Source organism: Conger conger, chromosome 7 (genome assembly GCF_963514075.1).
Source record: "Conger conger chromosome 7, fConCon1.1, whole genome shotgun sequence".
In the NCBI taxonomy this organism is placed as follows: domain Eukaryota; kingdom Metazoa; phylum Chordata; class Actinopteri; order Anguilliformes; family Congridae; genus Conger; species Conger conger.
Genome location: NC_083766.1, coordinates 63728946 through 63742426, shown reverse-complemented (window position 1 = coordinate 63742426; position 13481 = coordinate 63728946). Strand labels below are relative to the sequence as shown.

General features: G+C 45.2%; 1 protein-coding gene and 1 pseudogene across 1 annotated transcript in view; both read left to right on the top strand.

The window, feature by feature from the left end:
- Positions 1-2296, top strand: part of LOC133133608 (F-box only protein 24-like) — a 3829-nt gene extending 1533 nt beyond the window's left edge. Inside the window, exons 4-7 of the mRNA XM_061249710.1 lie at positions 50-165; positions 341-472; positions 1617-1787; positions 1905-2296. Of these exons, the coding sequence (XP_061105694.1) occupies positions 50-165; positions 341-472; positions 1617-1787; positions 1905-2222 (737 nt within the window). The 3' untranslated portion in view covers positions 2223-2296. The remainder of the gene's footprint in view (positions 1-49; positions 166-340; positions 473-1616; positions 1788-1904) is intronic.
- Positions 2297-5478: 3182 nt separating this feature from the next.
- On the top strand, positions 5479-5691 carry LOC133134164 (U2 spliceosomal RNA; annotated as a pseudogene).
- Positions 5692-13481: the final 7790 nt, after the last annotated feature.

Here is a 13481-nt window from a genome sequence, read left to right as displayed (position 1 = left end):
GTGTTGTACAGGTGAGGGTGAGGTGTATGTATAACGTGTTGTTGTACAGGTGAGGGTGAGGTGTATGTGGAGACACACTCTGCAGGGGTCCATCGGCACCTGTTTGGCTCTCTGCAGGGGTTCAGCCCAAACACCGGCCCAATGCTCCTCCCCCTGCCATCCAAGGTACTTCAACACAGGCCAGGCCCCTCCCCTCCCCTCCCACAACAACCGCCCAACATCAGCCTCTCTCCCTCATTCTCTCCCTCTCTCTCTCCTCCCTCTCCCCCACTCCACTTTCTCTCCCTCCCTCTCTCCTCACTCTCTCTCCCTCTCCCTCTCTCCTCGCTCCCTCTCTCAGGTAGTGAGGTGCTCTCTGGGACTCACTCATCTCTGCCTGCTGGATGAAAGGGGGTGTGTCTTCATGCAGGGAAGCAACAATCATGGCCAGCTGGGGACCGGAGACAAGATTGACCGACGAGAGCCCACGCAGGTACACACACACACACACACACAGACACACACACCTCACACAATACATACACACAAACACCTGACACAATACACACCTCCCAGAGCCCACGCAGGTACACACACACACACACAGACACACACACCTCACACAATACACACACACACACACCTCACACAATACACACCTCCCAGAACCCACGCAGGTACACACACACACACACACACACACACACCTCACACAATACATACACACATACACACACACACCTCACACAATACACACCTCCCAGAGCCCACGCAGGTACACACACACACACACACACACAGACACACACACCTCACACAATACATACACACATACACACATACACCTCACACAATACACACCTCCCAGAGCCCACGCAGGTACACACACACACACACACCTTACACAATACACACACACACACACACCCACCCACACACAATACACACACACACCTCACACAATACACACCTCCCAGAGCCCACGCAAGTACACACACACACACAATACACACACACACACCCATACACAATACACACCTCCCAGAGCCCACTCAGCTACACACACACACACACACACCTCACACAATACACACACACACACATACACACACACAAACACATACACACACACACACACCTCCCAGTTCCAGGGCCTCCAGCAGTTCTAAAGGTGCCTCACTCAGCGCTGGATGGTGGCCTTAGCTGTAGAGTGAGCAGCTATTTTGGCCTTGCTGGCAGTATCATTCAGTTTTGCAGACATCCAGGATGGTGGATTTCAGCTCCAGTGTAATAACCATATTCCCCCGGAGAGGCCTGAAGTCTGTGTCCTCCAGGCTGTCATTTACTTTCATTTACTTAAATACTTTCTGTTCCAATACTTTTTCTTACCTAAACATTTGGTGGTCTGATGCCAAAGGTGCTATGTTCGAAGTAGTTTAACACATCTCGGTGTAAATACCAGGAAATAAAAGATGAAATTCTGAACTCTTGTCTCATGTTCATTTTTTATCTCAACCCCAAATGTATTCAATGTATTACAAAAACAAAGGAATGGTCTTCAATGTAAGATTCTCATGGCTACTCAAATCCAGACTCTCCTGAAAGCTGTCAGTGCGCTGGCGCTCTCTGCCCTGCAGGTGGTGCTGTCCCTGACCCCGGTGGAAGTGTGCTGTGGACTGAACCATTCCCTGGCCCTGCTGCGGGGGGAGGCCGGGGAGAAGGAGGTGCAGGGCTGTGGGTGCGGCCGGGGGGGGCGGCTCCCTGGCTGGTCTCAGGGCAGCCCTGTCTTCGTCAGGCTGAGCGTGAAGGTGAGCACCAACACACCTGTTTACCTGCTCACCTGTTTACCTGCACACCTGCTTACCTACTCACCTGTTCACCTGCACACCTGCTTATCTGCACACCTGTTTACCTGCTTACCTCAGACCCCCCGGAGCACCCGAGCCCTCTGCTCCTCTAAGTACCACCTGTACCTGCTCTGTTGCCATGACATCGAGGAGCCCCTCCTGTTCCACACCCCCCCACCGGGGGCGGAGTCAGAGAAGGAGGCTGCTGAGAGGGCGGGGCTCCAGAGGTGCCTGTCACAGCTGAGGGGGTGTGGCCATCTCCAGGAACAGCTAGCCAGGCTGAGAGAGGCTGTTCAGAGTCACATGACCCTAAGCTCCGCCCACAAGGACTTCCTGGAGGAGGCCCTGTCCACAATGCAACAAGCCTCTTCTTCTACCACACAGTTCCAACTTTAAAGATGCAACCCCCCTCTCATTGTTCTCAAGCTACATTATTTTTGTAAGGATTTAATAGGGTGGTCCATTTTCTTTTATCAGCTGTCCAATATGAAATTACATGCCTGTAATTACCTCAACATTTTTGTCTTTATTTTCATCAATAAATTTTACTTTAAATTACTTTGGCAGTGTTGTGGTCTGTCTGTGATTACGCAACAAGATCATACTACAAAGACCAAACAAGTTTCTACAAAGCCAAAGGCACAATGCCTGTAACACAATATTATTGCTTATATTAGCAACACCAACCGATCTTGAAAGGTGAATTTTACATTTTTACTCGGTTTACATTGCAGTGCCAGTAGGTGGTAGTAATTCACTTTCTAAGCGTGAATTGGAAAAAGTCAAAGGGGAAACATTTTTATGTGTGCAACTCTCAACGAAAATAAAGCTCACAGTGATTTTTGCATAGTAAGCTGTTTGTAATTTAATACAGTCTCAGTTATTTACAAAATTGGTTTTGGGCAGAAATCGCGATATTTGCATGAATCTAAAGTGAAAAAAAAGAAGATATATTTCTTTATTGTACATCTAACGTTTTCCATTTTTATTTGCGACTCGTTCTACTGTGCCGAAATTATGAACCTAGACGCACCGGAAGAGAAGGGAGTATGAACGTCAATGAGGTCAAGATTATATTATTTTCCGGAAGTTCACTTTGCATCGACATGTGCGTGAGTTCGGTGTTTGGTACTGAAATAACACGGCGTCTACTTTTATTTCACGTTATTTGTTTTTCTAGCATAGCTATATAAGTTGTAATGAGCTATTACTAGGCTTAGATAAGCGTCGCCCACGACGGACATAACGCTCTCCAGTCGATACGTAAGTCTAGCATTATCTGTGCATGCTATACTTAATTAGCCTCTGAATATACTGTGTGCTGGTAGCTAGGCCTAGCTATGTCGAGCGATATCTCAAGTAACTTAAACTAATGTCTCTTAAATGTACTAGTCTGGGTTTGAATATAAAAATGCGGCTAATAAAAATATCATTAAAATGTTTTAATGGAAAAATGTACAAGTGGGTTTTATTCTAAGGAAATGGGAGTTTGAATTTTAACTGTTGCCAATTTAAAGGTTGCCTAAATGCAGCCGTTTCAGTTTTCCACGAACGGAGAAATGGCCAACTTTGCAGGTGAATATTTTTAAACCCTGAATCGATCGAGTTAAACAAGAATAAGTGATTTGTGAAACTACACAGGTAAGACGAGGGAATTGGCTACACGCAGCTGCGAACACTGAGATACAAACGAGAGGCCTAAAGCAGGTGAGTTATAAGAATAACGTTATCGCTTACATTTACACGGCTACTTCATTCTGTGGGTAAGCGAATCTGGCGAATTATTTTAATGTAATGGTCCTGGGCCCAACTGTGTATGGTCTTCGTTTCAGTCACAAGTGCAATCCCACATTTTGTCCCAAATGGCGGAGCTTGCAACGAATAAGTGCCATTTCGGAATCCATGTTCATTATTTGCGTACAGTAAATACACACGCTTGTAATATTTACGCAATTTGCGGCTGCCTTGGTATATGAATCCCCCCTTATAAGGTAATATGTTCCCGCGCTTTTACGTCAGTCGCTGACGATCGCAAACATGGATGACATAAGCACATTCGCAAGTATTTCATTTGAAGAAAAAAAGGATTGCAACAGATAAAATGGCAGAAGTTCACACGATCATTCCAAACTGACTGCTACAAGCGAAAATACTGGCTATGTGTCTGCGGTACAGGTAGCAATTTGTTCTGCTTTCCGTTTTTGCTATTCTCTCGTGGCGATAGTGTGTGGACCAAAATCGGTGGTGGTGACTGAAATAATCTCCCAGCAGCAATACTAAACAGTCGGCGAGTCATATGCACAGTCAATTCACCTTTAAAACCTTGGGAGTTCACGTATAGACCTGGCGCTGGACGAGCAGCGGGGGACATTCTAAAAAGCCTCATTGATGCTACATGCTTTTTGGTTAAACAAGAGCTAACTTTCCGTGGGAACGATGAGATTAGCTCATGCAATCGCGGAGATTATGTGGGGCTCTTAATGTAATGGCCGATATGGACGAACAGTTAGCAGCTCACTTAGTGTTTTCCTCCACCCTGTTTTCAGGCTTATCCAACCGAATCCAAAACGATTTGTTAGAAGCCGTTACTTCTGGAAGCCGTTACTTACGGAAAGGTCGATTTTTTTTTTTCTTGGTTAGCGTTAACTAGCTATCACTCAAGATTTCTATAATAGATTTACAGTAACGTATTTATTTGATTAATTATTTATTTGTAATTATTTCATTTTATTTATTGAATGGAAACGAAGTGGCCCATCCACAATATGTTTTGAAAGTAGATTGAGCGAAAGCTTGCTAAACTAAGCATTCGGTAAAAGGCAGCGCAGTGAGATAAGCCACAACACGGAGCTACATTAGGCTGCTATCGATGACTGTTTCTATCATGCTACATTGAGCTACCGACGGCCACTGAACGTGTGAACTTCGAAGCAGCAGCAAATCCCGAGCGCCTGGCGCGTTTCGTGCGGTTTGTGCCTCCGCCTCTGCCGTAGTTTACTGGAGTGTCGCTTTAAAAATCAGAAACGCGAACGGCGGGTATAGCTCGGCTACCTTCTGATACACCATGCGATCTTTAAAGGTTATCAAATAATACAACATACACAATCGAGCTGTGAATCAATCATGTGCTGTGTGTTACTGAACAGTAGTCTTTTTGTTTGTCTGGATTGTTATGAAACGGAACCCAAATATTGCATCCCGTCACTGTACGTTGTGTTTCCTGCAACGACTCCTTCGACTCAAGCTGTCGTTCAGTATCGCTTCTCGGCCTTTTGGCTAAGATCAAGGGTAAGATCCATGATGGTTCATGGATCCCCTAGGGTCTCTGCCGGAGGTCTGGAGCGTACTCCACCTGCTCTCAAGCCAGGCTTCGGCCTGGTGGTGAGGAGCGATCGGGGGTTTTTAGGTTCCCCCTGATAGACTAGTACCCTTCGGGGTTAGAAATGTACCCTTCGGGGCCTGAATTGAACCCTTCGGGGGCTTGAATTGTACCCTTCGGGGTTATCTGATTGGATTTATTGCTACTGGAAATTGGATTTGGATATGGATTGACTTGGATTTTGATTCGGACAACGGCGTTGTTGTACATATGTGAATAGGCTTAGTTAGAGTAGATTTAATAATAAAAAGGTAAAACTCTTAGCCAACGCTAATGCCTTGACTTTGAGCTTCACCACAAAAAAAAAAAAAAAAAAAAAAAAAAAAAAAAAAATCTGTTCTTATCAGTTTAATATCTGATACGTCCCCTATCTGGGGACCATATATTAAATTGATTTTTGGAACAGGGAGATGGAATAGGGGCTTGCTCCGTCCACTCCACGCATCGACCTGGTATTGCAGTACATCCAGGAACGGTGCACTCCCCTCCCGGGGAAGAAACGTGGTATAAAAAAAGTAATGGCACTTAAATGTACATAATTTATCTATTTGTTTCAATGGTTATGTTAAGTAATTCATGTGAAATAATTCTGTTTTCCGTATTGATATGCGTTTGGCTGTTGAGTACCCGTTGGCGCCATCGAGATGACCGCTTCGTTACTACACTTGATCTCAGCCAAAAGGCTGAGAAGCGATACATGTGCACCTTAAGAACTAGCTGGTTCTTCTTGAACAGTGATTCCACTGTGATATCCTTTAAAACTAGGAAGTCTTGCTTGACTCCTCTAGCTTGCCCGGCGAGTGTAGGCTGACATCATAGCAACCTTCCGTCATGTTTGGCTGCAGGCAGTAGACGTCATCCTCCAATACCTGCAGTGATCCAAACAGAACTCCCTTTCCAAAACGCCTCAAATGACTCAACATGTCCTCGTTCTTCTCCCATCTGAAACGGTCTATTCAACATATCCTTTTCCAATCTGAAACGGTCTATTGAACATGTCCTTTTCCAATCTGAAAACAAAAGTGGATTAAAACACCAAGAAATAGGGAAAAAGGAAAGTCCATTTCACTCAGGTTTGCTGTCCTGAGAGGCTTCTGTGTCCCTTGGGGGGGGTGGACTATATGATGAGTTCTTTCCAATGGTCCACCCCCCACTTCTCTCTCGCCAGGTTCTTGTTTCCGTGCATGTCCACCAGAATGCCGTCCTGGAGGAGGTTTTGGATCCTCCTCCGGAGAGTGACCAGGTCTACGGATGTTTTCTGGTAGACCTTGATGTTCCTCGTCTCCCACAGGACCTGCTTCACGGTGTTTATGATCCTCCACTGACGCTGGAGCACGGTGGTCTTGCATCCCCCCGGCGGACCGTAGAGGATGCCCTCAGCCATCAGGGAGGACCTCGGCAGGAACCTGCTCAGGGAGACAGAGGAACAAACAAGGCCCCAGACCCGCCTGGCCACGGAGCACTCCCAGAACAGGTGGTGGATGTGTTCTGAGTCAGTGCATCCGTGGGGGCAGCGTTCAGTCAGGGCTAATGGCGCGTTCCATTTACCTCGGAAGTCGGAGCTGGGAATGACGTCACACCCGAGTTGACCGCATTCCAGTAAACAACTCGGATAACCAAGATGGACGCCTCCAGGAAAACGTTTGTTGTGCTTGCTCTGTCGGAATACAGAAAACTAATGCATCAATATGAGGTCCACCTCAAAAATATTGAAGAAGATAGAAGACACAGAAGGTATTGTAACGGACTGAGTTCTTGTTAGTGTTTGTTCTCCAGCGTAATTCAGTGTGGGAAAAACGTTTGACTGCATTTTATTTGGTTTTTAGTCGGTCATTCCGTACCAGTAACGTTACACAAAGGACGAGGGCTCTTCAGAATATCTAACATTTCTAATACAATTTATTTAATAGTCTGCTAGATGGGATATGTGTAGCATACATTTGGCCCCCCCCCCCCCCCCCCCCCTAAACGAATTCTACCGATTTACCAATCCGTATATTATGCTTTTGTTACTAGTTGTATGGTAGCTCAAAACATGTGTACACAATAAAAAAAGATAAGGAGATAATATGTATAGAGCTTAAAGGCACCAAGCCTGATTTCAGGAACAGACTCATTTTAAAATTCATATATTTAATTCAATTCAATTCATTGTATAAATTTCCTTCTGGACAACTTTTCAGGCTCACCAATCTTTTCATGCTATAATGGGGCGGTCGTTTTGGACCAGGAACATATAATTAATATTATTATGATTAATAATATGATTTAGGTTACTGATATCAGCTCTACTGCGGGCAAAACAGCGAGTCATCCTGAAGACTGGAACTGAGTGGGAGGTCATGCTGAACATGGATGACTACACTTTTGCACGCCATTTCCGAGTCACCAAGCCACAGTTTGAATATCTCCAGATGAAGTTGCAGGAGAACGGCATAAAAAAAGAACACAGTCAAGGTCTACCATCAGTGCCTGTGACACAGAAGGTGCTGATGTTCCTGTGGTACATGGCCAACCAAAACAGCTTTAGGGAGATTTCAGACAAGTTTGATGTGTCACAGTCGTCAGCACACAGGATCATTCTAGAAGTGCTCCACATCATGTCTACAATGGGACAAACCTTCATCTCCTGGCCAAACACTTGTGAGAAAGCAGCATCTGCTGCTGCTTTCCACCGGCTCGGTGGCCTCAGTGGCATCATCGGTGCAATCGATGGGTGCCACGTAAGGGTGCAGAGGCCACATATAAGAGGAGGAGACTACATGAACAGAAAATCATTCTACTCTGTCCTCCTTCAGGGTATTGTAGATGAGAGGGGGCGATTCATTGACATTTTTGCTGGACCACCAGGCAGGGTTCATGATGCCAGGATGCTGAGGGCCTCCAACTTCTACGCAGCATGGGAGGAGAAGATGGGCGAGTACAGCTTGCTGGGAGACAGTGCCTACATTGGACAGGCCTTCCCATTTGTCGTCACTCCTAAGCGTGACAATGGAGCTCTTTCTGAAGCAGACCAGCTGCAGAACTCCAAGATCAGCCGTGGGAGGGTGATCATCGAGCAAGCCTTTGGAAGGATGAAGTGCAAGTGGAGGCGTCTTCGTGATCTGCAGAACACCCGGATTGATGTTGTGGTAATGATCATAATGGCAGCATGTTTCCTACACAATATGTGCATTGGTGTGTCAGAGATGTGTCAGGAACACCCACATGGCTGCCCAAGGCAGGGAGATGAAAATGAGTAGATTATCATGATGTATGTGAAGTGCCTAATTTCGGTTATCAGTATTGGCCAAAATGTTCATATCAGTGCATCAGTAATTATTACTCATGCATTAAAAGCAGTAGTTTGCTGTTCTAAGTGATGGAGGTGGGGCCCAACTTTGCCATATCTGGGTACAACTGATAATTTTCTTTATGGATTAATCTGCTGATTATTTTCTCAAGTAATTGATTGCTGCTGTTATGAGTGTTTGTACAGCCTGTGTGTACCAGTAAAAAAGTTTTTTCCTCAAGTAAGTGTTTCACCTTTTATTCCTAGCCCAGAGAGAAGCATTAGGGAAAACAAGTCATTGAATATCCAAACAACAATTTATTAAAACTGACAGAAAATGTGCAAAATACAAAAATAAATTTATCAAATTCAAGTTTCACACATTTACAACAACAAAAAAAAACTTCAAATGGAACAATAAACGTGCAGCAGCAGCAAAAAAATATTCTACTGGGAACTCACAAATGGAACGCACTAACTGTCTTTAACCTTAACTGTCTGGAACCTGGAGACAGTAAATTAATTAGTTAATTAATAATAATAACAGTAACAATGTTTATTTTGTTGTGCATGCTAACCAGTTGCAAGGAGAATGATGATCTGCCATCCAAGCCATCACCATCACCCATGCAGCAAAATGAGTTGCTGGCATGGGAACAAACACTGTTTCTGACCTGACCTGATGCAGCAGCACATTGACTTGTGTATTTAGGCCTGATTTAAAATAGGCCTAAATACACAAAACAAAATCCAAATCACATCTTGTCCAATAATCTGTTCATCAGTGCCTCAAACCCCTGCTGAGAAGACTTCATCTGCGCCAGAGTCTCCTCATGCCGCGGCCGACTGGCTTCTTCTGACTCACGCAAGAAGCTCATCAAATCATCATCCACCCTGCGGCGTTTACGAGGTGTTGATGTAGGTGGCGTCGGTGTGGCAGTTGCTCTGGGATTTGGTGTAGCAGGTGGGCTGGATGCAGTGGCAGTCCCAGTGCCTCTGGCCTGCGCACCTCTAGCCCCTCTGAGGTCCCAACAACAGGGAAGACAACATCATACTGGCTTCCCAGAAGGTCATCCATCTCCGAGAAACTGGAAACGCATGGTTCCCTTTCCTGTAGTTTTATTGTTGTCTAACTTTTTTATAGGCGTCTAGAAGCGTGTTCCACTTCCTAGCCACCTTTTCAGGGCAGAAATGTTGTAAAAACTGACTGCCCAACTTTTCTGCTGCCTCTTTCCACAATTGTTTTTTGTTGGCCTTGCCATGTTTAAGCCGGGCATTTAAGTCTGCAAGGGTTTTAGGGAGACCATCACCTTCACTGTCAATGTGCTGCTGCATCAGGTCTATCAGAAACAGTGTTTGTTCCTTGCTGAAGCCCTCATTTGCTGGCATGGGTGATGGTGATGGCCTGGATGGCAGATCATCATTCTCCTTGCAGCACTCTAAAACACATATAAAGTAACTAGTTAGCATGCACAACAAAACAAACATTGTTACTGTTATTATTATTATTATTATAAAAATCTAACGTGTTATGGTGTGAGAGTCTCCAGGTTCCACCAGGTTTGCCATGATTGTGCAGGCCTCATTCAAATAATAATTGGGGTCTTCTGCCTTCTGGAACAAAGGACCAGGAAATGGATTGCTCCTCTGGGAATCCAAAAACATGGCCATGTTCCTGTCTAGATAGACTTAAATAGAAAACAACAAACCCATACACACACAGTTAACATTACAGCCGTGATAGAGCTCTGGGATAGTTAATTTACTCACATTTATTTCATTTATTTATTTAGCACAGATAAATAAGCAGAAATAACTACATAAATATTTTGAAAACACTACCTCTCCATGTTCAAAAGTCAGTCACAGAAACTGTACTATTTCAAAACATTTTCAACATAAACAGACAACTAAAGACCTAACCATACAACCACAACTACTTTGACGATCCTTTACCGGTGTTTTAGGGGGACAAAATATGTCTTTCTTACTTACATACTTCAAAATATGTATGAAGTCACCCTATTTAAAAAAAGGATTTCCAATGTTTTCTTTGTTTCACGGGTTGGGGAGTGCAAGTAAGTATTTTCACCATACCTGTCAACATTGGGCTTTGAAAATAAGGGATGTTCGTCAAGTCTCACGCATTGACCTTGTCCGAGAATACATCCATATTAGTCTCAGTCTAGCGCCTGTGAAGTGCTGCGGGAAAACCGAGTACTGTGGCTTGTATTCTCGGACAGGGTAACGCCCCCCGTTTGCTCCGTCAACATTTAAACAACGTGATTGCGCCAATACGGGAGATTTACGGGGGAAATTACAGGAGAGTTGACAGGTATGATTTTCACCAAAACCATGATCTTTTTCTAAAACTTACCAAGTAATTTTGGTGCCCAAACCTAACCAAGTACATAGGTTTCTGGCTGAAAGCCCTGAAGGCAAAACTTCTCCTACAAGCGCTCTAACCAGCTTTGCTATTGTTGCTAGCTTTGCTATTGTTGCTATCGTTCTAGCCATTGTTAGCAATACCAGTTGAAAACACCACATTACACGGTATTCTATACATACAAACACCGTAGTACACGTCCACAGATAGACGTTGGACAGTACTACGTATACCACTTATTTAATTACACAAAAACAAAACAGAAGTGCTAATAAATAATACATTACGAGAGATTTCACTTACCGTTGACGCACGGAGCTGCCATCTTGGATTTCTAACTCGGGGTTACTCGGTCCTTCCGACTTTCCCAGTCGGAAATCCCACCTCAGGGGGCGTTCCAGTTGAAATGTCCAACTGGGAACTCGGAAATTCCGACTTCCCAGTACAAATGGAACGCACCATAAGTGCCGGCGATACATAAATGTTCTGGTGGGGAGACACCTATGGGCTGTCATCCAGGCAATGTCTTTTTGTTTGTTTGTGAGACACTTATGCGTCACATTTGCCCAGATGACTTGCGGGTCCAGGTCTGGCCCCCCCCTCGGGAGCGTTACTATTTGGCCAGATCTTAAATGAGCCATAATCATTTTATAGCTCCACGAGGTTAGGCCAGCCCTGGGCAGATCCGTCCTGTAGGCAAAGTCCTTCAGGGCTCGGTAGACATAGGGGGGGTCCCAGCTGTAGGGTACGGTGAGGTCCAGCACACCCAAGCCCATTGCTCTGAGGAAGGGGGTGGCATAGTACCTGGCAAAGGTACCAGAGGCCTTACCCACCTTCCCTGCATTCTGGACAAGGGTGGCCAGACCCTGCACCATGATGATGTTGACAATGTCTGGGACCCCCCGCCCCCCATTCCGCTCCTCTTTGAGGAGGGTGACGCGTTTAAGCTTTTCCATGGTGCTCCCCCAGACAAAGCGGAAAGCCATCCGGGTGATTAGCTTCCCGGTGGCTTTGTCTGGGGGAAACACCCTCCCCACATAGAGCAGAATGGGTAGGACAATTGCCTTCAGGACAAGGATCTTACCCGCCATGGTCAAGGGCCGTGCACTCCAGCTCCTGATTTTATTTTGGACGTGGCGGAGGGCTCCCTCCCAGCTGGTTCTCCCTCCTCCGTCAGCCTGGAAGGTCACCCCCAGGAGCTTGATGGTATTCCTACGCACAGGGAAGGAAACGGTCAGCTCCTCACTCCAATGTGGAGACAGAAACAGTTCACTCTTGTCCCTGTTGACCAGGGCGCCAGTGGCCACACAGGTCCAACACCTTGGTGGCACAAGCGATAGAACGACTGTCTGTGGCGACGATGGCAATGTCGTCCATGTACGCCATCACCTTTAGCCGTTCCCCCCCCGCTCCAGGGAGTGGATAGCCCACCACCCCTGGATTGGCCCTGATGGCCTGGAGGAACGGTTCCAGGTAGATGACATACAGGAGAGATGCTAGAGGGCACCCCTGCCTGACGCCAGACCTGACATCGAACGGGGCAGAGGGCTGTCGATTGACAACCACTCTGCCCGTTATGTCTGTCAGACAGATCTTTGTCCAGCGCAGGAGGGGGCCAGGAATGTTCATTTTCTCTAGCACTCTCTCCAAGCACACATGACTCACCCGGTCAAATGCCTTCTCTTGATCGAGACTGAGAAGGCACAAGGGGGACCTCCGCTCCCCGGAGTGGATGATTAGATCCCTCGCGAGGAGTACTCCCTCGTAGAACTCCCTGGCCACCTCCCGGACCTCCGCCTCTTCAGACACCACCACACCTCTGCTGTTATAGAGAGACAAGATGTTATTCGTCTTGGTCCGTGCCCTGCGGAAGAAGAACCGTGTGCATTTCTCATCCTCCTGGAGGCCCTGGAGTTTGGAGCGGAAGGTCTGTTTCTTCCGCTCTTCCCGGTAGAGGGTGGTGAGGCTCTGCCGAGCTTGTGCGATTTCCACTTTTGTTTTCTTTGAATTACATATTGATTTTGTGTTTTTTGTGACCATTTTTGAATCACTTTTTCTTAAAATTTGTTTTTCATTCATTTTGATGTCTTTGTTCCCTTTGGTTGAAGTGTTTGTTTAAATGATTTGCTTTGTGTTATTGAGTGTGTTTTAAAAAAAGAAAAAAGATTTTAAATTGTTCAAAGAAATTATAAAAACCAATAAAACTACCTTTTCCAATCTGAAATGCAGTCTATTCAACGTGCTCATTCTTCTCCCATCTAAGACACAATCATCCTTTTTTAAAGTAACAAATAATAATCCAAAAAGGTTCCCAAACTTTTGCACACAAATGTTTTAGAAGAAAAAGGAAATTTGGATTTCTAAAATTTGTAAACTAAAAAATGAAAATAAAAAGTAATCTTGCTTTAAAATTATCAGAAAGGTCTCATGTTTAACTCCGTACCATTTAGAGTTCAGGTTTGCTTTGTTCACATACAGGTTCATTGTAAGAGACATTTAAATGTCTCAAATAACAGGGTTTAAAACGGGAATATTGTACTTTGTAAATGATTTTGACTTTGTTGCTTTGTCGGTATTTTGGTTTGTTTGTGGAGATTTTTGGGTTGTGGATTAGTGTTA